Source organism: Hemiscyllium ocellatum, chromosome 7, assembly GCF_020745735.1.
Source record: "Hemiscyllium ocellatum isolate sHemOce1 chromosome 7, sHemOce1.pat.X.cur, whole genome shotgun sequence".
Taxonomy (NCBI): domain Eukaryota; kingdom Metazoa; phylum Chordata; class Chondrichthyes; order Orectolobiformes; family Hemiscylliidae; genus Hemiscyllium; species Hemiscyllium ocellatum.
Window position 1 is genome coordinate 78,899,700 of NC_083407.1, and position 23,604 is coordinate 78,923,303.

The following is a 23,604-nucleotide window of genomic DNA, read 5'->3' on the forward strand; positions in this document are numbered from 1 at the left end:
CTCTTACCTTTTAGATATCTACAAAGCTTTTGCAAACTTGCTTTATTGTACCAGCTAGCTTACTTTTATATTTCATCTTCTTTCCACTTATTGCTTTTTCAATCATCCTCTGGTGGTTTTTACCAGTTTCCAAATCATCTGGCCTCTCACTAATCTTCAACACATCATATGCTTTTTCTTTACTTTTATACTGCCCCTCTTTTCCCTTGTCAACCATGGGTGTCTCATCTCCCTTTATATATTTCTTCTTCCTTGGGATGAACTTCTGCTGTGCCTCCAAAATTTTCCCCAGAAACTCCTGCCATTGCTGCTCCACCATCTTCCCTGTTATGCTCCCCTTCCACTCAATTCTGGTCAGTGCCTCCCTCATGTGTTTGCAGTTACCTTTATTCAACTGCAATACCATTATATCTGACTCTAGTTTCTCTCAAACTGCAGGGTGAATTCTATCATATTATGGACACTCTCCTTAAGGAGTTCCTTCACTTAAGGTGGAGAAAGTGAGGTCTGCAGATGCTGGAGATCAGAGCTGAAAATGTGTTGCTGGAAAACTGCAGCAGGTCAGGCAGCATCCAAGGAACAGGAAATTCGACGTTTTGAGCATAAGCCCTTCATCATTACACAGCAAATGCAGAACTGTCCATTCCCGAGTGGGTTCTACAGCAAGCTGCTCCAAATACATCACATAGACATTGCATGAATTCCTTTCCTTAACATTAGCGACCAACCTGACTTTCCCAGTCCACCTGCAGAGTGAAATCCCCATGATTATTGTAATAGTCCCTTCTTACATGCTTAGTATATCCCCTGACTTATTTTCTTCTCCATATCCTGACTACAACTAGAAGGCCTGTACACAACTCCTATCATTATCAGGACTGCAGGGGGATGAGAAAGCAGCCACTGCCACATTCTCAAGGGCAATAAACTTGCTGAACTCCCTTGCAATAATGGCCACACCCTTTCCTGTCCACACACACACACACACACGCACACGCACACACACACACACACACCATCCAAAAGTATCTGCCAAATGTTGACACACCCAAAGTAAACAGGCAGGAGGCTGTCTGAATTTTCTGGCAGCCATAATCTTGGCTGTCAAAATGTTTTGTTCAGATGTCATTCATCAATTAATTAAGGGGATTTAGAATGTAATAGTTGGGCCAGAATTTATGGTTTCTCAACTCTACTCACACAGATTCTACCCTTCCAACTCTATTTCATTTCTTGATCGTGGATTAATTTCATTTCTTACTAACAAGGCAACCTCTGCCTATCTGCCTGTCCCTGTCCCCTTGGATATTTATTTCCCAGCCCTGATCACCTTGCAGCCATATCTCTGTGATGCCTACAACATCGTACCCATCAATTTCAAACTGCAGTACAAGCTTACCTGCCTTGTTTCGTATACTGCATTTCAATCCAATATCCTCAGTCCAGCATTGACTGTGCCCGCCCCCTTCTCGTATTTAGTTTAAAGCCCTATCCACAGCCCTAGATATGTGATTTGCCTGGTCTATAGTCCCAGTATGATTCAGGTGCAGACCACCAATTGGAATAGCACCCTCCTTTCACCATATTGGTGTCAAAATCTCATGAATTCGAACCCATTTCTCTCACACTAATCTTTGAGCCATGCATTTACCACATTTAATCTTGTTGACCCTGTGCAAACTTGCTCATGGCTCAGGTGGTAATTCAGAGACTATTACATTTTTGGTTCTGCTTTGTAATTTAGCCCCTCCCTGCTTATATATGCTTTGCAGAACATCCTTTCTCTTTCTACCAATATCATTGATTCATACATGGGACATGACAACTAGATTGTTCCCCTTCCACTCCAAATCCTCCTGCACCCCGATGAGATATTCTGAACCTGGGCACTAGGCAGGCAACACAACTTTCAGGACTCTCAATCCTGGCCACAATGTCTATTCTCCTGACCATACTATCCCTGATTGCAACTACATTTCCCTTTTCGTCCCCCCTCTTGAAAGGTTCCCTGTACCACAGTGCTATGATCAGTTTACTCATCCGTCCTGCAGCCCACACTCATTCACACAGGGAGCAAGAATTGCAAACCTGCTAGACAAGTTCAAGGATGAAGACTCCTTCAGCAATACTTCCTGGATCCCTCTCCATGCCTCACTCATAGTCACACCTTCCTGTCCCTGACTACTGATCGGATTCAAGATAGTTAACCTAAGCGATGTGATTGTATTAGTTTTAGTGCAACTGATAGGTTGTCCATTCCTCACTGCTGTAGAAAGTACCAGTTGGGTTTAATCTTTGTTTTGAGATAAATTCTATGTTCTCTCATGCCTGTGAGTGAGGCTGCTAAATGATGAGTTTGCTTTCAGCAGACAATGAGCGGTTTCATCATCCAACATGGTATGGTTGGAGAAGGAGGTCCTAAGACAGAGAAACCCTTTGGACCGAGTTGAGGACTATATTCTTAACTGTGACTGGAGGTGTGGAAAAAGGGTTTGATAATACATCTACAATACATTCAAAAACAAATTTTAAAGGATGGTATGTACAGAGATTGCTGGACAGGGAATTGTATGATTTTCAACTCGCGACAATGAAGGGACAACAATATTGTTCCAATTCAGGACGTTCTATGTCTTGAAAAGGTACTTACAATTGGTGACATTCCCATATCCCACTGCCCTTGTCCTTCCAGCTGGTAAAGACCGTGGATTTAAATACTTAAAGCGGTAGATATGTTGCCAATTAAGTGGGCTGCTTTGTCCAAATGACGTCAAACTTCTTGATTGTTGGAGATGCACCCATTCAGGTAAATAAAGTGTATTCCAAAATACTTCTGATTAGTGTCTCATAGATGATGGAGGCATTTGGGGAAATAGGTGCTGAGTTATTTATCACAGAATTCCCATTCTCTGACCTGATTTTATTGTCACAGTATTTATATAATTGACCAAATTCAGTTTTGGTCCATGGAAACACCCCCAACCCAATCCCACCAGGATTCAGAAATGGTAATACTGTTGAATATTAATGAGATATGGAGTTTGCCATTGCCTGGCCATTGTATTGCACAAATGCTACTTCACACTTATCATCCTTAGTCGGGATATTGTCCATGATTTGCAGCATACGGGCATGGACTGTTTCAGCATCAGAATGGTACTGAGCACTGTGCAATCATCAGTGAACATCTCCACTTCTGATCTTATAATGGAGAATGGCATTGTTCATACTACATATGCTTAGCATACATCTGTATTTACATTACTTCAGTAAAGAACTGGCATTGTTGAAAATATCAAAATGGATGCACTGAACAACCAAAGAACAACTTACAAGTAACCATCCATGGTACATGGTGCTAAGAGGAGTTTTAAACAGGAAAACGATCATCAGGATGACACCACAAATGATGACTGAGACATTCTGAATAATCAAGGATGTTTGGGCAACTATAGATTGAAAAAGGATTAAGTTAGTAATTTTGAACTTAATTGCTATTATTCACAATACAATTTTGGAAAATATAAAATCTATTAATATCAGCACAATACTGTTTTTCCATAATTGTGTTATTTATACCATGTCTAACATCTCACAATTTATTCACACAGATCACACAGGTGTAAATAAACTAACTTAAGTATTCAGAAAATCATGCAAAAAAAATTCTTTAAAAGTAGAAGTTCTCAGTCAATTCTAGGAAGTACTGAAAGAGATTATAAGAAAACTATTGACTGGTGAAATTTCACCGCCTATAGGGTTTACTTGACTTGAACAGCTATTTTATGAAATCATGGCATCAGAGGAGCACTTCTCCACTTACAGTCATAAACTCAAACAGCAGAGCAACAAGCCCTTCGGCCCACCATGTCTACGCTGACCAACAAACACTTAAATGTGCTTCTTAAATGTTGCAGGAGTCCCTAACCCCACCACACTCTCAGGCAAAATGTTCCATATTACTACTCCCCTTTGGGTTAAAAAAGCTTTTCTTAGATCTTCTCTAAACTGTTTACTCCTCACCTTAAACAAATGCCCTCTGGTCTTAGCTACACCTCCACACAGAAGAGATTCTCATAATCTAATTGTATACCTTATATAACTTTGTATACCGCAATCAGATTCCCCCACAGGCTCCTCTGCTCTAAGGAATATAAACTCATCCCGGAGAACATCCTGGTGAATCTCCTCTGCACCTCCAGTGCAATCACGTCCTTCTGATAATGTGATAGCCAGAACTGCACAAAATATTCCATCTATGGCCTAACTAATGTTTTAGAAAGTTATAACAAAACGTCCTTGCTCCTATATTTTATGCTCCATCTAATGAAGGCAACATCCTGTATGCCTTCTTCACCATCTTGTCTCTCTGTGCTGACACCTTCAGGGATTTATGGACTTGTACACCAAGGTCCTGTTGTTCCTCAGTACTCACTAGGAACCTACAATCCATTGTGTACATCTTTCTTTTATGAGATTTTCCAAAATGTGGAACCTTATCAGAATTAAATTACATCTGCCATTGTACAGCTGATCAATAACACACCCTAGCCTGAGGTCATCCTCCTCACTATCAACAACATCACCAATTTTTGAGTCATCTGCAAATGTATTAATTATACCTTCTACATTCACATTCATCAGGACATTCCTGATAAAGAGCTTATGCTCGAAATGTTGACTCTCCTGCTCTTCCGATGCTGCCTAACCTGCTGCATTTTTTCAGTGCCACACTTTTGACTCTGACCTCCAGCATTTGCAATCCTCACTTTCTCCTATTCACATTCATGCAGTTATGTACAGACCCCTGCTGTAGATAACAAACAGCAAGGGTCACAGCACCGATCTCTGTAGTACACTGCTAGTCACAAGCTTCCAATCACAAAACCATCCCTCCAATATCACCTTTTGCTTCCTATTTGTAAACCAATTTTATCAAACTTGCCTTAGATCCCATGGGTTCTTACCTTTTGGACTAGCCTTCCATGTGGGACCTTGTCAAAGGCCTTACTGAAGTCCACATGAACTACCTCAATTGCAATACCCTCGTCAATATGTTTGTAACTTTCTCGAAAACACAATTAGACAGAATTTCTCCCTAACAAATCCAAGCTGACTATCATTGATCAATCACTCCTTTTCCAAGTGTTGATTAACCCTGTCCCTCAGAATGTTTATCCTATTGCAGATATTCTGTCTGTTAATGAAATGCCCATAGTTTCATGACGTGTGCTTTAAACAGATGAGTTTCTATGCCAGCAGCTCAGTTCATCAAGTTAACATTCATTCATCTGTTTTCTATTTACAAGATTGCTGCCTGTATAATCCCTTTTGCTCGTCTTGCTTGATTCTTATAAAACTCGGAAGATTGCAATAAGTCATTGTTTTCCTTTATTTATGATTTTACAACAAGACTTTACATTCTTTTGTATGCTTTTCTCATCTTTTACTTGAGGAATTGAACCTGGGACCCTGATGCTGTGAGCCACTGAGCCACCGTGCTAACCACTGAACCACCATGCCGCCAAAAAAATAAATGTAATGATTTCACCTATGATGCACCTCACTTTATTTTTGGAAAGAACATATTTTTATCATGAAACAATATAGTGCAATTGTCATTAAGGGTAGAAAGAAAGGTTGTAGAATTAATGGTATTGAATAAATGCTGAAGATACATGCCACCCAATTCCTTTCCATTGAATTTCACTGACTGTAGTCGCTGAATGTTTTGTTAAACTGACCTCTCTGCTGAGGAAGTGCAAAGAAAGTTGTGTAACCATGGCTGCCTACAGTTGAGCACGTCTTACTTAATTTTACTGAGTGCAATATTTAACAGAAAGGGCACAGCGGTTAGCACATATGTCTTGCAGCACCAAGGACCTGGGTTTGATTCCAGCCTTGCACAACTGTGTGAAGTTTGCACGTCCTCCCAATGTCTGTGGGGGTTTCTTCTGGATGCTCAGGTTTCCTGCTACAGTCCAAAGATATGGAAGTTGGCCACACTGAAAATTGCCCTATGGTGCCCAGGGATGTGCAGGTTGGGTGGTTTAGCCATGGCAAAAACCCCAAGTGGTGAATGGTGGTAGGGATGCTATTCTGGATGGTCAGCATGGATTTGATGGGCCAAGTGGTGTCTTTCTGCACTGTAACAATTCTATGAATGATGGTGATGAAATTAGAATGGAGTTTTCCTTCTATCATAGGGTCACAGAGTCATAGAGCTGTATAGCATGGAAACAAACCCTTCGGTCCAACTCGTCCATGCAACCAAATATCCTGAATTAATTTAGTCCCATTTGCCAGCATTTGGCCAATATCCCTTTTAAGCCCTTCTTATTCATATACTCATCTTTTAAATGTTTTAATTGTACCAGCCTCCACCATTTCCTCCAGTAGCTCATTGCATACATGCAACACCCTCTGCATGAAATAGTTGCCCCTTCAGTCCTTTTTAAATTTTTCCCCTCTAATCTTTAACCAATGCCCTCTAGTTTTGGACTCCCCTACACTGGAGAATAGATCTTGGCTATTCACCCTATCCATGCCCTAATTATTTTATAAACCGCTATTAGATCATCCCTCAGCCTCTGACGCTCGAGGGAAAATAGCTTCCAGACTTTTTAGCCTCTCCCTATAGCTCAAATTCTTGTAAGTCTTTTCAGAACCCAATCAAGTTTCATAACATCATTCTTATAGCAGGGAGACAAAATCTCCGAAAGGGGCTTAACCAATGTCCTGTGCAGCTGCTACATGACCTCCCAACTCCTATACTCAGTTGAGAAGGTCATGACTGAAAAACATTGCATCATATTTTTGTCTTGTTAAAGTTGGTTTTGAGGATGTTTGAGCAAGTTGGAAGACAAATCCTGTGCACATGATAATCTAGTACACAGTGAGGCAACACAGTAAGCATTTTTTTAAGGAAAAGCACTGAAGACATATTTAGAAGCAATTAGGATTCAACCCTAATGGAGAAAATTGGTATAATTGTGAATTATAGTTACATAATAGGTTGAAGTCAGTGAAATAGAACATTAGGATTAACTAGATATTTTCATTGTGATTGGGCTAATTAACTTGAGGTGGCAAATATCCACAATTGCCTGTGAAACTCCTAACAGTATGGACCAATCTGAAGTTAATGAGGTGCTGGACCATATTATGGTATGACTAAGCATGAGTGTTTGCACTGAGTGTTAGTGAGTGAACGTGTTGCAAGTTATGTCTTTCACTCAAAGAAACTCTCACATCACTGAAATCAACCTTGAAGATAGGTTTGTAGGTGGCCTAAGGGACAATAAAATCAAAGTCAAGAATTTGAGGAACTATAAAACGCTAACATCGAAGGACACCTGGAATGAGGCCACAGTTATGGAAATGGCAGAAAGAGAGAGTGCTAAATTCCAAGGGAGTTCTTTTCTTGATCCAGCAAAAGAGCTCCACCAGATTTCTATAAGGTCCAGGCTTCAAAAGCGAAAGTTGCAGTCTCAGAATCAGAAATCTAAGTTTTACTATTTCCATGGTAGTTGCCAACCTTTAAAATGCCGCTGTTTGCTTTCAAAGCCTGCAGTAAGTCATGATTTGTGATTTACACATGAAAGAAGTGAAACCATCATGGTATTCTAACAGATGAAAGGCTTAACAGACAATCAATTTTTCAATGTATAATTTCAGTTACATCACACTGTAAATTTTTGCTATAAATTCTGTTAGGATTGAGCCCTCCACTACCACCTGATGAAGGAGCGACGTTCTGAAAGCTAGTGCGCTTCCAATTACACCTGTTGGATTATAACCTGGTGTTGTGTGATTTTTAACTTTGCAGTAAGTCAGATATATTCAGACTGCATGCAGGAGTAGGTGAAACAGTAATGCTCGTCAGGTCACAGTGTTTCACTAGGTTGAGATTGTAATAGATCTAAACTAGATCAGGAGACTGGAAATCCCTGAAGGTGCATGTGATCAATAGTGGATCTGAAGATGATGTTATCAAGCAGGAAAATCAAAACTTGAGCTCAGTGACGGAGCACGAACAACTCATGGAAGAGGAGAGCAATAGAGCTGAAGATAAACTTCAACACATATTTGAAATGGAAGTTGAAGAATCAGAACTGGTTATCTGCAGCAGTATCTCTTACTTTGCAAGGTGAATACAAGATGTTACATGCAAAGCTCTTGTGAAAATGACTAGTCATTCCAATCAAAGCGACCCAGTGATAGAATACTTCCTACTACTTAACAGTGGGAACAAATCCTCCCTGGTGGGAAGGAATTGGCTTCAGAAGATAAGGTAAAGTTAGGTCAAATTACAGGTCATTCTCCTGTAACGCAATTGATGAATTGGGAACATTGTTTCTAAAGTGCAAACTTTTAAAATGTGTATTGGCTGTAACACGATTACACTTTAAGTACTGTTTCTAAAGTGCATTTTTTTTACAAAGCAGGGTTGCACAAGAATGGAACCATCACATTGTTGAAGAACTGACTGTATTTAAAGCAAGGATCAGAAAGAATCCACCTGTCATTGTAGAAGTGCTAAAACAGCACCGAGCGATAAAACTAAGCATCACAAGACCAAAGTCAAAATAAAGGACAATTTACTCTTGACGATTTTCAAGGCCAGACCAGTGCCTTCTACACAGTTAGAAGCAATGGGTAAAGAGCTGAATAAACTAAAAAAAATTAGGGAACAATTAAAAAGGTTAAGAGCAGTGAACGGTCCCTATCCATTGTGATATTTATAAAGTAGATGAATGCATTCAAATTTCTGAATAATGTAAGCAAACAGTAAATAAGGTGATTGAGAATTATACTTTATCGACTGCCTACTAATGAAGATTTATTTCCTAATTTAGCCACTGAAAATGCAGTCAGTATAATATATTTCGTCAAATGAATATCTATAATTAGAATTAACTGAGAAGAGCAAATAACGTTTTACTATTCATACAAAGGGTTATACCTGTTTGAAAGGTTCCTGTTTGGGGTGTTTACTACTCCCACAGTGTTCCAGAGCATCTCACATAATGGAGGATGGTGTGGAGAAATCTAGAACATTTCCTCATGTACTTTAACAACGTTGAAAAAGAGGCTCAATTAATCATGTATGGTTATAATATGTTCCATAAATCCTTGCATCATAGGAAGTTCACCTAGTTAAATGACAGCCTACATTTGGTTCAGAGAAGGGCACATAATCCCTGGCAGTACAGCTTTAGATGTGGACAATGATTTTGAAGGTCTGTCTGTATGATATTGAAATAACTCCACAGAGGCTAGTCTCCTGTTCCCTAGCCACCCTTTATTTACACTTAGAACATGGAACATCACAGCAGTACAGGCTCTTCAGCCTTCAATAATAGAACTTGGAATGTCCTTGGCACTGATCCAGCTCCTTCAGAGTCAGTGCTGAGAGTGAACCAGATATCTGATACTCCTCTGTTCTCATCTGTCAGCCAGGGCTCCCTTACTGGACCAGATTAACAGGCCCAATTAGGGAACTCATGTTCTATGAGATATACCTGGCTGACCTTGTTACACGTATTGAATATTCTAAGCAGATTATGCAGAAACAAACAGTCATTCAAGATTTCCTATGAAGACTGATTAACTTCCAGCCATCAAGTTTCCTGTGAAATAGTTCATATACACAAATGACATCCCAGTGTCTGCTAGTTTGATAAGTGAAGAAGAAAGTCATCAGGTTCTGTTCTCTGTAGAGTTCATTATGTAATAAATGACTGGCCTAAGAAATGTGATTATGAAAAACTGCAGAGGTTTCTCACACAAAGGAATGAACTCAGTGTAGACCAAGGCTGTCTTCTATGCAATTATCAGCATCCCACCAAGGTTTTGAAAAAGATGTTAGACAAAGTTCATCAAAAGCACACAAAGATAACCCATTTCAAAGGAAGAGCAGAAATCTGTTTTTCTGGTATCCAAAGGCGCATAAAGACACAGAAGAGTTGGGGAAATTTGTAAAGTGTATCTCAAAATGAACAGTAAGCCAATCAAGATTTGTTTCACTCCAATGTCAAATACAGAAAAAAACATGACAAAGATATTGATTTCTTTGATGTGGAAAAGTATGACTACCTTAATTTGGTTAATAGCGATATCAAGCAGATATATGTTGAATTTTTGTTCAATAACACATGTGCCACACTGTTGAGGCTTTGAGGAGTTGATTTGCAATTAATAGGTTTTTGGAGATGTTGGTGTAAAATAATGGTCCCCAGATTATATCAGAAGTGCTTGAAATATCTTGGAGTAAGAATGCAGTGAAACTACCTCAAATATCAACACATCACCGAGCATCAAATGCTTGCTCCAGAAAAAAAGTGTGCAGATTGTGAAGAGCTCTATTCACTAGGTCACCGGTTGGGCAATTTCCTACAGAATAACACCACAGTTCACAACATGGGGCTCACCTAGTGTTTAAACATACTTCTAAGCAAGGCTTAGCTTGTTTGACATCAATAGGGAATCAAGACAAAGTAAGTCATGACACACAAGCCATGAAACTTAGGAAGTTCAGCACTGGTCAAAAGGTCTTGGTGAAAAGTAACTGAAGTGTCAAAGAGAAGTATGTCATTAAATAGAACATAGAACATAGAACATAGAACAATACAGCACAGAACAGGCCCTTCGGCCCACGATGTTGTGCCGAACATCTATCCTAGATTAAGCACCCATCCATGTACCTATCCAATTGCCGCTTAAAGGTCGCCAATGATTCTGACTCTACCACTCCCACGGCAGCGCATTCCATGCCCCCACCACTCTCTGGGTAAAGAACCCACCCCTGACATCTCCCCTATACCTTCCACCCTTCACCTTAAATTTATGTCCCCTTGTAACACTCTGTTGCACCCGGGGAAAAAGTTTCTGACTGTCTACTCTATCTATTCCTCTGATCATCTTATAAACCTCTATCAAGTCATGTTGATGCGCAGACAGATATCAAGTGAAGACTGCAAATAGACTCAGTCTGTATCATGTAGATTATTTGTTTGAAAGAGGAAATTAATGACAGGAAGTCTTGATTAGCCTTGTATCATTCAAATTCCTTATCCCGCTCAAAGTAAAAGTCAAAAAGAAAGCAGAAGTCATAAAGAAACTGGAAGTTTGCTGGTGTCACAGAATCTACCAGTTCAGTAAAATGAACCAGGATCTTCAATGAAGGCAAATCAATCAATCAAATCAATCTTATTCCTACGATTAAGAGGAAGTCATAGTCAAAGTCAAAATTCAGACTGACATTTTAAAGGATGTTGGGGAGAGTACAGTCAAGCAGTGCAATTGGAAGGTGATACACAGATTGCAAAAAAAAAGTCAGATAGTTCAACTGAAATATGTAGGAATGAGGAGGAAATTGTTCTTTTCAATATTTCTTGTTAAGAAATAATATTTTGATTAAAGATATGTTGGTATCAAAAAACTTATTAACATATGAGATGTACTGAAAGTATTGGTCAAATATGTACTTTAGTTGTGACTTCAGTAAATTCAAATGTATAATCCAACCTTTTAAATTGCCACATATTGTTACTATCAGTTTAGTCAAATGGTAGATCTTGGGGATTTACATGTCCATCATATTGCATTTTAATATACAAGTTGCTTTTTAATTGTGGATAGGGATTACGATCTAGAGTGAATGCTCTCCTCTCTACTGTGTAATAGTGTGAATGTATTGGGGAAAGTTAAACGTTAGAAGGTTCTTCTTAAATATGGCTCAATGTTGTCAATGAGCTACATTGATAAAAAAACATAAAGTATTATATCGTCTGTGCCTGAAAAACCTGTGAGCTATTCATCTCAAGGCCATTTGTGGTTATTTCCTAGCCCCATGCAGCTTTTGATGGTAAGTAATGCCTTCATTCTCCTATTTGTGAAAAACGTTAATGATGGGATGGTGCATGAACTGCTGTGTCAGGTCACTCCTTTTATATTTGAAGTGTGTATCCTGCTAGATGTGTGAGATGCAATACCCAGTGGTGAAAGTAATGCTATATTGGTGGTTTCAATAAAGTGATTGTCATTGATGCACATGAGACATCAAATGGAGATGTCTGGCACCCAGTCTTATTTGTGACAGTGCTTTGTAGTGGCAACCTTACAATGCCAACCCATATTCATAGGGCCACGAAACATTGAGTATACGGTGGGACATATCCTGACAGAACACAGCAAATCATTCATCCTCTTGTGGCACTGGAGCCTTCAGGCTCCCTTGAATCACGAGGTCTAACCTCCATAGCCACCTCTTTCCCAGGCTGCCTATGTCAGTTTTCCCTCTAAGGGAAAAAAGAAACTTCCTTTTCTTTTGGACTGCCTTCAGGAGGCATTACTGAAGCAAGCATAGCATGCCTTTTGCCTGGTGTCTGACATCTCCAGCACTGAAGTACTGTTCAGTTGCCTTCCAAATATGTCACCCAGAAGTTGGAACCAGAAGGGTCCCAGTGTGGGGCAGAACTTCCTGTCTGGCTGTAAAATTTGGTGTTTTACCTGTGAATGCATATGTAATAAGCTGAGATGGATGAAAGCTATTAGGAAGCTCGACCTGCACCTGAGCAGACGTACCTCCCACTTTTGAGTCCACCTTCACATTTAGTTTAAAATAAAACAAGATTCCACCCCATGAGTGGGAAACATTTTGGAAAGAGAAAGCAATGGTGAAACAAGGATGTAATAAAGAAACATAAGAACTAAATAACTCTTAAAATGCAGTAATTAAACAGAATTTAAGCCCTTTACTCTTGTTTTTCATATACAATGCACTTCCAGCACACTTAAGTATACTAATGTATTTGAAGAAACTCTTCACACAGCAAGGTTTTACAAATCGCAATGTGGCAATCATCAGATCATTGATTTTCGTGATGTTGCTTGAAGGATAAATACTGATCAGGACACAGATGATTACCCAGACCCTCTTCTTCAAAATAGTTCCATGGAACCTTTTATATCCATCAAAAAGAACAGGTGAAGCCTCATTTTAACATCTTATCCAAAAGAAAATACCACAACAGTTAGCACCCCACAGCAGTATTAACCTCTGCTCTGATGTCCCTAGAGTGTGACTTTAAATCAGTGCATTAATTGGAAGGCCAGATTGCTGCCCACAGAGCAACACCAAAAACTTAGCTATAGTCCTGCTGAGTCACTTCTCCATTTCTCTCATCTATTTCTTGGACTGTGAACAACACTGGGATGTATTAATGTAAATCCCCATGCCCAGAGAAATCCTTGTTGGATCATAAACCTCTATAAACATTATCTTGACAGCACCCGTACAATATATTCGGTAAGAGTCTAAACTCAAAGGTTGAGTTGCGATATGGAGAGTGTCTCTACATCAAGACTGCCAGGAAATTTAAATCTCTACTTCTTCCAAATTCAGAAACAGCGAAGTAGAAATACTACAGTTCACAAATTCATAACAGAAAGATGCAGCAACATGTAACATTAAATGTGCACTACATTTTCATTACTATCTTTAGTACTGCAACAATGACTTATATAGCGCCTTATATGCTTATACAGCACCTTTAATGAAATGAAACATTTCAAGAATCTTCACGGTATCATTACAAACAACATATGATAATGAACCACACATAGAAATATTAGGTCAGATGACCAAAGCACTTAGTCAAATAGTTTTAAGAGTGCTTTAAGGAGGAAAGCAATGTAGAAAAGCAAAGAGATGTGGGGATGGACTTCCGGATCTTAAAGGCCAGGCAATTTTAAACAAACCACCAATAAAATGGGATTCTCCAGAAGTCAGAAGTAGAGAAGGACAGATAATGTGGGAGGTTTGAAGAAAATTACAAAGATAGTGAGGGGCCATAGAAAGATTTAAAAATAAGGGTAGGACTTTTAAAAACAAGACAAGGAGATAACTTCATACAGTGAGTGCAGGGAGTGATGTGTGAATGGGACTTGTTACAAGTTAAGACATGGGCAGTGAAGTTTTGGATGGTTTACAGAGATAGTAGTGGGCACCTAGCCAGGAATGCATAAACCAAAATGTGTCATTTGAAAACATACATTATATTTACTTTCACTGTTCATCTTTTCATGGAAGAAAGACTTGCACTAAACAGCCAAAGTTATGCAGTAAGTGCTGATTTGTAGACAAGACATAGAAGACGTTTTAAAAAAAGGTATACAAGGTTCTTGGCTTTACAAGTAGAGGTATGGAAGAGGAAAGCAATTAAGCGGTACAGGGAATTCAGAAAGAACAGCTCAGACCCCCATTCTAGGAATTACACTTTATGGGGTTTGGCAAGCCTTGCAGAAGTTTATTAGAATTACAGAAGGGACAAATGATTTCAATTGTTTGGGCAGACTAGGGAAATTATGGTTGTTCCTCTTCCAGAGAAATTAAAGTGGAGCTTTTAAAGTTTAATATCATGATGGGTTTGATAGAGTTAATGAGGAGAAATTGTAAATGGCAGAGTTGGTAGCAAGAGGACATAATTTAAAGAAATTGACAAACTAGATGCAACATGAGAAAAAAAACATAATTGCACTGCCAGCTATTGTGATCCAAAACGCTGTGCCCTAATGGGTAGTGGTAAAGGTTTTAAAAGTATTATTTAAATGGAAAATGGATAAACACTTGAAGATTAAAAAAATGCAATGGGGAAAAATGAATGAAACTAATTGGCCACCTCTATCAAAAAAACATTGGCGTAGGCATAATTACTGACGTGGCCATCTTCTCTGCAGAATTATTCATTAGTTGATTTAAAAATTGCTCACAGTATGGTACCTATACAGCAATAGTAAATAATCAGTTAACCCATTTTAATGGAATTAGTTATGAATGAATATTGGCCAAGACACCAGAGGAAGGCTCTACTCTCTTCAAAAAAGGTGTCACATAACCTCTTTACTCATCTAAATAAGCAGAAAGCTATCTGTTTAAAGCCACTTTCAAAAAATGGCACCTTTGATAATGCAGGATTCTTCAATAATGTACTGAAGTTTCAGCTGAGGTTATATGCTTGGCTCCTAGAGTGGAACTTAAAACCTGTAAAGTTTGACGAAGAGGTGATTTTTCTATTACTCAGCCAGAATGCCACTATTCAGTTGAATGTTTATTTGTGTAAAAAAAAGTGCAATTGACAAATTTTCCAGACATCTGAAAAATAATTTCTCATTATGAAAATGGCAAGATTTCATCACCTTCCCACCTCCCCCTCCAACTCCTGTGCCAGTTCTCCTTCTGTTCACTGTCCTCAAACAAGTCTTAGCCTCTTGTTATGCCAATTCTCTACAGAATCTAGTACACTATTAATATTCTGCCTGCTCTCTCAGGGGCAGGCTTTAGAGGACTCTTGCTCTAGCTAAGACACTAGATCAGTGTTTGTGCTCACATAATGACCATCTGCTGTTATTCTTACATCTTGAATGTGCTTTACTGGATGCAGTTTTGTAGCAGTTTGCATTGACCATGTTTTTTAAAGGATAAATTTATTTCTAAGAAGCCATCCAATCAATTTGTCTTCGTTCTTCAACAGGGAAACCTGTTATTTCCTTAAGAAATAGAGAATATGAACATTTTGTGCAAACTGCATTCACACAATTAATTATTTCATAGTTGTTACAGACTTTTAGCTGTTTATTAAGGGACACAATTCTCTGTTCATGTGCACCAGTGTTTTTTTTGGTGGTTAATGTAATGGCCAGGGGAACGCAAATGATGGCTTCCAGTACTTTAGGAATGTCACAACATTTGAAAGCCCCTGACAATCTCCCCCCCCCCCCCTCCACAAACTAATTTTTAGATCAAAATAAGACATCATTGCTCCGACTAACTCACTAATCTGCCACAAGCTGACTATTCAGTTGACAAATGTAGTCGGCTTGTCTTTCTCAAATGAATTTGGCAGGTGCTTGAATTTTATTGGAACTCTTACAATCCTTGACAATGCCAAGTTAATGCTGTTCCTTGGATACATATTTGGTTCCAGGAAATTGAAATGATTTTTCTTTACTTACACTTTATATTTTGGCCAAAGTACCCTGCCACCAAATCAAGATGACCTTAAGGTGATTTGGAAATACTGATATAAAAAGTTAAAAGTTACACAACACCAGTTTATGATCCAACAGGTTTAATTGGAAGCATTAGCTTTCGGAGCGCTGCTCCTTCATCAGGTGGTCGTGAAGTACACAGTTGTAAGACACAGAATTTATAGCAAATGTTTACAGTGTGATGTAACTGAAATTATACATTGAAAAACACATTGATTGCTTGTTAAGTCTCTCATCTGTTAGAATGACCATGTTAGTTTCACTTCTTTCACATGTAAATGACAAAACTTCTTGAAAAAGTTACATTCTCAAGTTAACTTTAACAATTGGTGTCAGCCCAGATAATGTGTTGATGATGTTAGCACCTGTGTGCTGCTGTCTGTGCCATAGTGTTTAGACTGATTCTAATTTAAAAAATGAAGTAACAGAATCTTACATGAATTCATGCAGTTTTTGAGCAAAGTACAATATAACTCTGCAAGTACAAATTCACCCCACAAACGTATTTGTCAATGTGTTCATGCGGGGGTGTGTGTGTGTGTTGTGAGGGAAAGTGTGTATTTGTGTGAGTGAGTGTAAAGGAGTCTAAGTTTGTGAGAGGGTGCATATCTGAGTGTGGGAGTGTGTGTGTCTGTATACAGGAGTGCCTGTGTGTGTGTGCTTGTGTGTGTATAGTGCAATCGTGGTCTCCTGTAATGTGACATGAACCCAAGGTCCCGGCTGAGGCCCTCCGTATGAGTACCGAACTTAGCTAGCCCTCTGCTCGGCCACTTTTCACTGCTGCCCGTCCCGTAGTCTGCCTTGGAGGATGGTCACCTGAAGGTCCAAGGTCGAATGTCCTGGACCACTGAAGTGTTCCCCAACTGGGAGGGACACTCCTGTCTGTTGATTGTTGTGTGTGCCCACTCATCCATTGCCGTAGCCTCTGCTCGGTTTCACCAATGTACCATGCCTCAGGGCATCCTTGCCTGCAGCAAATGAGATAGACAACTTGGCTGAGTCACTTGACTACCTGCCACGCACATGGTGGGAGGTGTCCCCACACGTAATGGTGTATTAATGCTACAACACATGTCAGGGTGTGGACATGGATACCACCAATACGTGTGGGGACACCTCCCACCATGTACGTGGCAGGTACTCAAGTGACTCAGCCAAGTTGTCTATCTCATTTGCTGCAGGCAAGGATGCCCTGAGGCATGGTACATTGGTGAAACCGAGCAGAGGCTACGGCAATGGATGAGTGGGCACACACAACAATCAACAGATAGGAGTGTCCCTCCCAGTTGGAGAATACTTCAGTGGTCCAGGACATTCGACCTCAGACTTCCAGGTGACCATCCTCCAAGGCAGACTTCGGGACAGGCAGCAGCGAAAAGTGGCCGAGCAGAGGGATAGCTAAGTTCGGTACTCATAGAGATGGCCTCAACCAGGACCTTGGATTCATGTCACATTACAGGTGACCACCATTGCACTACACACATACACAGACACTCCTACACACACAGACATGCACACACACACAAACACACAGGCACTCCTATACATACACACAGACAGACACTCCTATACACAGACACACACAGTCACTCACACACATTCCCACACTCACACGTGCACCCTCTCACAGATTTAGACCCCTTTACATTCAAACACACATATATACTCTCTGTCACAGACATTCACAACTCTCCACCCCAGATACATACACACACACACACACACACACACACACAGGCACTCCTATACACACAAACACAGGCACTCCTATAAACAAACACAGAAGCTCCTATATACAGTCACACACACAGACTCCTACAGACACACACACTCCCACACTCAGGCATGCACCCTCTCACAGACTTAGATCCCTTTACAGACAGACACACACTTTCTCTCACAGACGCTCACAACACCCCCATCACCCCTACCCTCCACCCCCGCCACCACACATGTACACACACACACACACACGCCCATATGCACACATTGACAAATACATTTGTGGGGTGAATTTGCACTTGCAGAGTTATATTGTACTTTGCTCAATAACTGCATGAATCCATGTAAGATTCTGTTAATTCATATTTTTAGATTAGAATCAGTCTAGACATATGGCACAGACAGAGAACACAGGGGGCTAACCCCTTCAACACATTATCTGGGCTGACACCAATTGTTAAAGTTAACCTGAGAATGTAACTTTTTAAAAAAGTTTTGTCATTTATATATGAAAGAAGTGAAACTAACATGGTCATTCTAACAGATGAGAGACTTAACAAGCAATCAATGTATTTTTCAATGTATAATTTCAGTTACAATACACTGTAAACTTTTGTTATAAATTCTGTGTCTTACAATTGTGTCCTCCACAACTACCTGATGAAGGAGCAGCGCTCTGAAAGTTTGTGCTTCCAATTAAACCTGTTGGACAATAACCTGGTGTTGTGTGATTTTTAACTTTGATCTTAGGGTTGTACGGAATTTTTTCCTTTGACCGTTCACTACCAATGTTACTTTGTTATTTATTTTATAACTTTATTACATTCTTATATGAATCCTTATCTAAAATACACTCATTTTGCTTTATTATTCAACAATTCATTCATAACGATATGGTGACCTTTTACTTAAAGATACCTTTAAAGCTAGTAAAAACCATGCAATGTGGGCTGAAAGACAAATATTAGAGGCAGATTTGTATATCTTCTTTTAACTATTGTTTAGCAAATTCCAAAGTAACAAGAATGCTGTGTCTATTAACATAACTAAACTTCTTAGGAGTTTAGGCAATAAGAATAAAAATGCACTGACTGTTTGTAAACACAGAATTACTGCACAATAATGCACATCCAGTGCAAGAATGATCTATAACGCACAGAAAAAGATTAATTCCCATGATGACTAAACCATAGGTACAAATGCCAAACTGGAGAGATAAACAGAAAGAAAGATTGAATCATAGAAACACAAATATGAAAAGAGTAAAAAAAAGTGATTAATAAAGTGAGGAAGAAAAAACAAAGTTTGAAGTGAAGTTAAAGAAAGTGAATTTATAAAATTGCAAAATAACAAAATGGAATCTTAAAGGCCTAAAAGCACCAACAAGAAAGAGTGCACCAGTGACACTGACACTCAGCAGTTTTGTGACACCAGGGAACAAAGAGCAGTGATATGTATTGATATGTTTAGCTTAAGCTTCCTGAAGCTTCTTGTCACACATCCCTTGTATGTGCCAACACTACTGCTTCCTCTACCACATACAAGTTTCCCATTTTAGGGCTGGATGAAAACAATAGCTCCTCCCCATACTTTCCAGCATTTCCTTTTAATGTTGTACAACAAGCTATGAGTTGTTGTGAGTAAAATATTATACGACTGTTTTAATTTTTTTTGGTGGATACCAATCTTCCAGTCAGAGATTCCCAGATTAATACAAAGACTTTATCGAGGTTTTATCAGAACAAAGGAAACCAACTGCCATTATCAAACATACTATTAACAGGCAATCTCAGTGCAAAACAAAACATTAGTTTTTAGTACTTAATTTAAAAATTTAGAAATTAAATATTCAATGTAAATGCTTGTACATTTAATAGACAATCATTGCAAATCCAGTGAATTATACAGTGAAAGGTGTTAACAATGTATCTCTGGGATATGAGAGCTGTGATAATTATGGAGTAAACTGTATTGTAAGTGTGAGATCTTTTATTCTGGATCTGAGAAAGAGAATTCAGAATATTTCCTTAATGGTGGAAATATAAGGGAGTGATTTTCAACAGCAGGTTAAGAGCTAAACATACACAATGTGACCAACACTGGATTCTGAGCTGAACTGCAACATTAGCCCATGCTTTACACAAGTCATATTTAAATAAAGGAATTAAAATCAGCACTAGAAACAGCCACCTTTAGGCTCTATCAAGGTTACCAACATTTATTAATAGCATTTGTCCTAACATACTGAGCTAGTCAACCTCATAGGAGTCACCAGGGGAGTGGTGAGTGCTTGATCATGGGTATCTTGTCAGAGGTCCCCCTTATCTACACCTGGTGTGGGAAGTGATAGCAGACCAGGCAGGGCAGGAGCAGATGCTGCAGGATATAGAGTAGGGCAATGAGGGTGAGGTGGTATCTTACCCCCATTCAGGTTTAAGATGTCACTTCACTCAAGACCTCATCCATCCTCCATGATCTAAGATCTCATATGTCGTCTCCCTTGACCTCTTAGCAATCCATCATTTGTTATATGTCAGCAGAGCAATCCAAGTCTTCTTTGGCAGTGGATACATGGAGTCCACATATACTGATAAAATTGTTTCCCCAGCTGAGTTTATGTTTCAGTAATTTGCAGTTAGCACTAAAATTATGTATTACATCCAAGCTTTCAAACATGCTCAACTTATTTATACAGCAACTCATTTAGCATCTGTTTGCACCTTTTGGCTGAAATAAACACTTAGAATGTAGAGAGGAACAAAAAATTGAAATCACTTCTACAAAAGGTAGATAAAACGACAAATGGAATGTTGGTATTTACCTCAAGGTATTTTGAAAACAAAACTGAAAAAGTAATGCTTCAGTTATCCAGAACCTTGGTAAAATCTAATCTATACAATGTGTTTTGAGTTGGGAGTCAAATCTCAGGAATAGCTCACCATAATGATCTCAGGGTTTAAACAGTTGGATTATGAGGATACATTTCATAATCAAAGTCTTTAAAATGGTAATGATAAAAATATAATTGCAATTTTTAAATTATAAAAGATTCATTGAAGAAATTACAAATTATTTGGCTAACTAATCTAAAACAAGAGGTATAGCCTTTGATTTAAGTCTTTTAGGAATAAACTTAGGAAGTTACTTTTTATAGTAAAAATCTAGAATGCATTCCGCTATTCCATTTAAGTTTTCAAGACTTAAATTGTTAGATTCTAGGTAGGTAAAGTCACAAGGTCATAAGCAAAGATGCAGGAGAATCGATGTTTCGGGCATGAGCTCTTCTTCGGAGATGAGGAGAGTGTGCCAAGCAGGCTAAGATAAAAGGTAGGGAGGAGGGACTTGGGGGAGGGGTGTTGGAAAGGCGATAGGGAGAAGGAGGTTAAGGTGAGGGTGATAAGGTGCGTGTGATAGGCTGGAGTAGGGGTGGGGGCAGAGAGGTCAGGAAGAAGATTGCAGGTTAGGAAAGTGGTGCTGAGTTCGAGGGTTGGGACTGAGACAAGGTGGGGGGAGGGGAAATGAGGAAACTGGAGAAATCTGAGTTCATCCCTTGTGGTTGGAGGGTTCCTAGCCAGAAGATGAGGCATTCTTCCTCCAGCCGTCGTGTTGCTATGGTCTGGTGATGGAGGAGTCAGAACCCCACTGGTCCTCACCTACCAGTGAGGTTGGTGGGGTGGTAGGTGAGGACCAATGGGGTTCTGACTCCTCCATCACCAGACCATAGCAACACGACGGCTGGAGGAACAGCACTTCATCTTCCGCCTAGGAACCCTCCAACCACAAGGGATGAACTCAGATTTCTCCAGTTTCCTCATTTCCTCTCTCCCCACCTTGTCTCAGTCCCAACCCTCGAACTCAGCACCACCTTCCTAACCTGCAATCTTTTTCCTAACCTCTCTGCCCCCACTCCCACTCCAGTCTATCACCCTCACCTTATCACCCTCACCTTAACCTCCTTCCACCTATCGCATTTCCAACGCCCCTTCCCCCAAGTCCCTCCTCCCTACCTTATATCTTAGCCTGCTTGGCACACTTTCCTCATTCCTGAAGAAGGGCTCATGCCCGAACCATCGATTCTCCTGCTCCTTGGATGCTGCCTGACCTGCTGCACTTTTCCAGCAACACATTTTCAGCTCTGATCTCCAGCATCTGCAGTCCTCACTTTCTCCCATAAGCAAAGATGGTTAACTAGATTATGGTACCACTCAGGCATGTTATAATCAAATAACAGAGCAGGATCAATGGACTGAATAATCAATTCCAATTTCAGTGCTCCCATATCAGAATGCTGCAGTGTATTTAAAATTATCCACATTATTCTACACTTTATTCAATCTCATTTCATGCAATGCATAAAGAATTAGATTTTTTGAAAAGCTAAATTATCAGAAAGAATACACTACAATAGTAAAGGTGCAATGCATTAGGTTATACCTTTAAGCCTGGGAGTTCTGTCCACCCAGTCACCAATGATGGCTCCCAGCAATAATACAGAGCCTGCCACAACCAGTCCATAGACAGCAGTCAGAAGCAGATTGTTGCCATAAAGTTCCACCAAAAACAATGACACAGCAAAGTGCCACATCCTATCTCCCTGCAACAAAACACAATTCTGTTTAGCGCAAGCCAAACAATACATTCAACAAATATGTACTCCAGTATATCCCAGATAAAAGTCTCTTTTTAATTAAAATTATTTTTAACATTTAAACTTGCTGAAGTATAGATTAGCATAGTGTGTTCACTGAGTAACCAATTTGAAAATGGCCTACAGTCAAGAAACATATTGCGAAAGCATAATAAGCTATGTCTGTTACTAACATTATACGGAAGACACCAAGACAGACAGTTGACAAGTAGAATGGATGTAATTTTCCCTTCTTGAACTCGGATTAGATTGAAATTCAGATCGCATAAAGGATGAAACAGTGTAAATGTTTTCTATAAATGTTCTGTTTTAGTTTTGGGAGAATTGGAGAAGCAGCAAAGTCATTTTTATTGAAAAAGACAAAATTCATCAGGTTTGTCAGCTTTAAGACATAAGGCTGTGAGTTCGAGGCCCAGTCAGGATTTACAGCAAAGCATAAGCAATATGTAAGAATCATTGCATGATTAGAAGTGTGTTATTAATAGCTTAAACAAGAATCCACCTGATTATTTAAGTGAATGCAAAATATCTCAAGCTTATGGAACTCATTCCTCCACCAACATTGTCTTTAATCTCAGTCACATTTGTAGAACCATGCTACGTTATAAATTCTCTGCCATGCTTGCTGACAAAACAATAACAATGACCTTTGAAAGCAACTGACTGTGAAACATCTTATAAAATCTTCAAAACTTGAAAGATGCAAGATATAAATGAAAAATTTTTCTTCTTCCCCCAGTACTGAGCTAGATATATGAGGGAATTAAATGCAGCAACTGTTTCTGAGTTAGTGCAATGTAGGGCTGTTTCAGTGTTTTTGCAGTGTTCTGAACAACACTGAATTGTCAACCAAGCTACTTCAGGAAGTTTCAAACAATCTCTAACACTCAATGAGAAAAGCCTTTGGGAAGAGTTCAAATGATAGCCTACAATGGAAAAAGCTCTGTAGTATAATTAATTACAATAGCTTCCGATGGGAAACTTGCATCCAAATGGCAAAACAGTGGAGTTTGAAGTGAGGTCTGATTGAGGGCGATAAAATAATGTGGGTTCTAGATACAGTGAATAGGAAGAATCCCTTTGCAGAGAAATCAATAGCCAGTGGGCATAGAAGTAATTGGCAGAAGGATTAAAGGTGAGTTAGGGAGAATTGTTATCTCCTAGGAGGTGGTTTGCATCTT

General features: G+C 39.4%; 1 protein-coding gene across 1 annotated transcript in view; it reads right to left on the minus strand.

Annotated features, from left to right (window-relative positions):
• Window positions 1–23,604, minus strand: part of slc40a1 (solute carrier family 40 member 1) — a 57,187-nt gene that overhangs the window by 28,504 nt on the left and 5,079 nt on the right. The window contains exons 3-4 of the mRNA XM_060827362.1: window positions 22,210–22,369; window positions 3,334–3,449 (exon numbers count right to left, since the gene is read on the minus strand). Coding sequence (XP_060683345.1) covers window positions 3,334–3,449; window positions 22,210–22,369 — 276 coding nt within the window. The remainder of the gene's footprint in view (window positions 1–3,333; window positions 3,450–22,209; window positions 22,370–23,604) is intronic.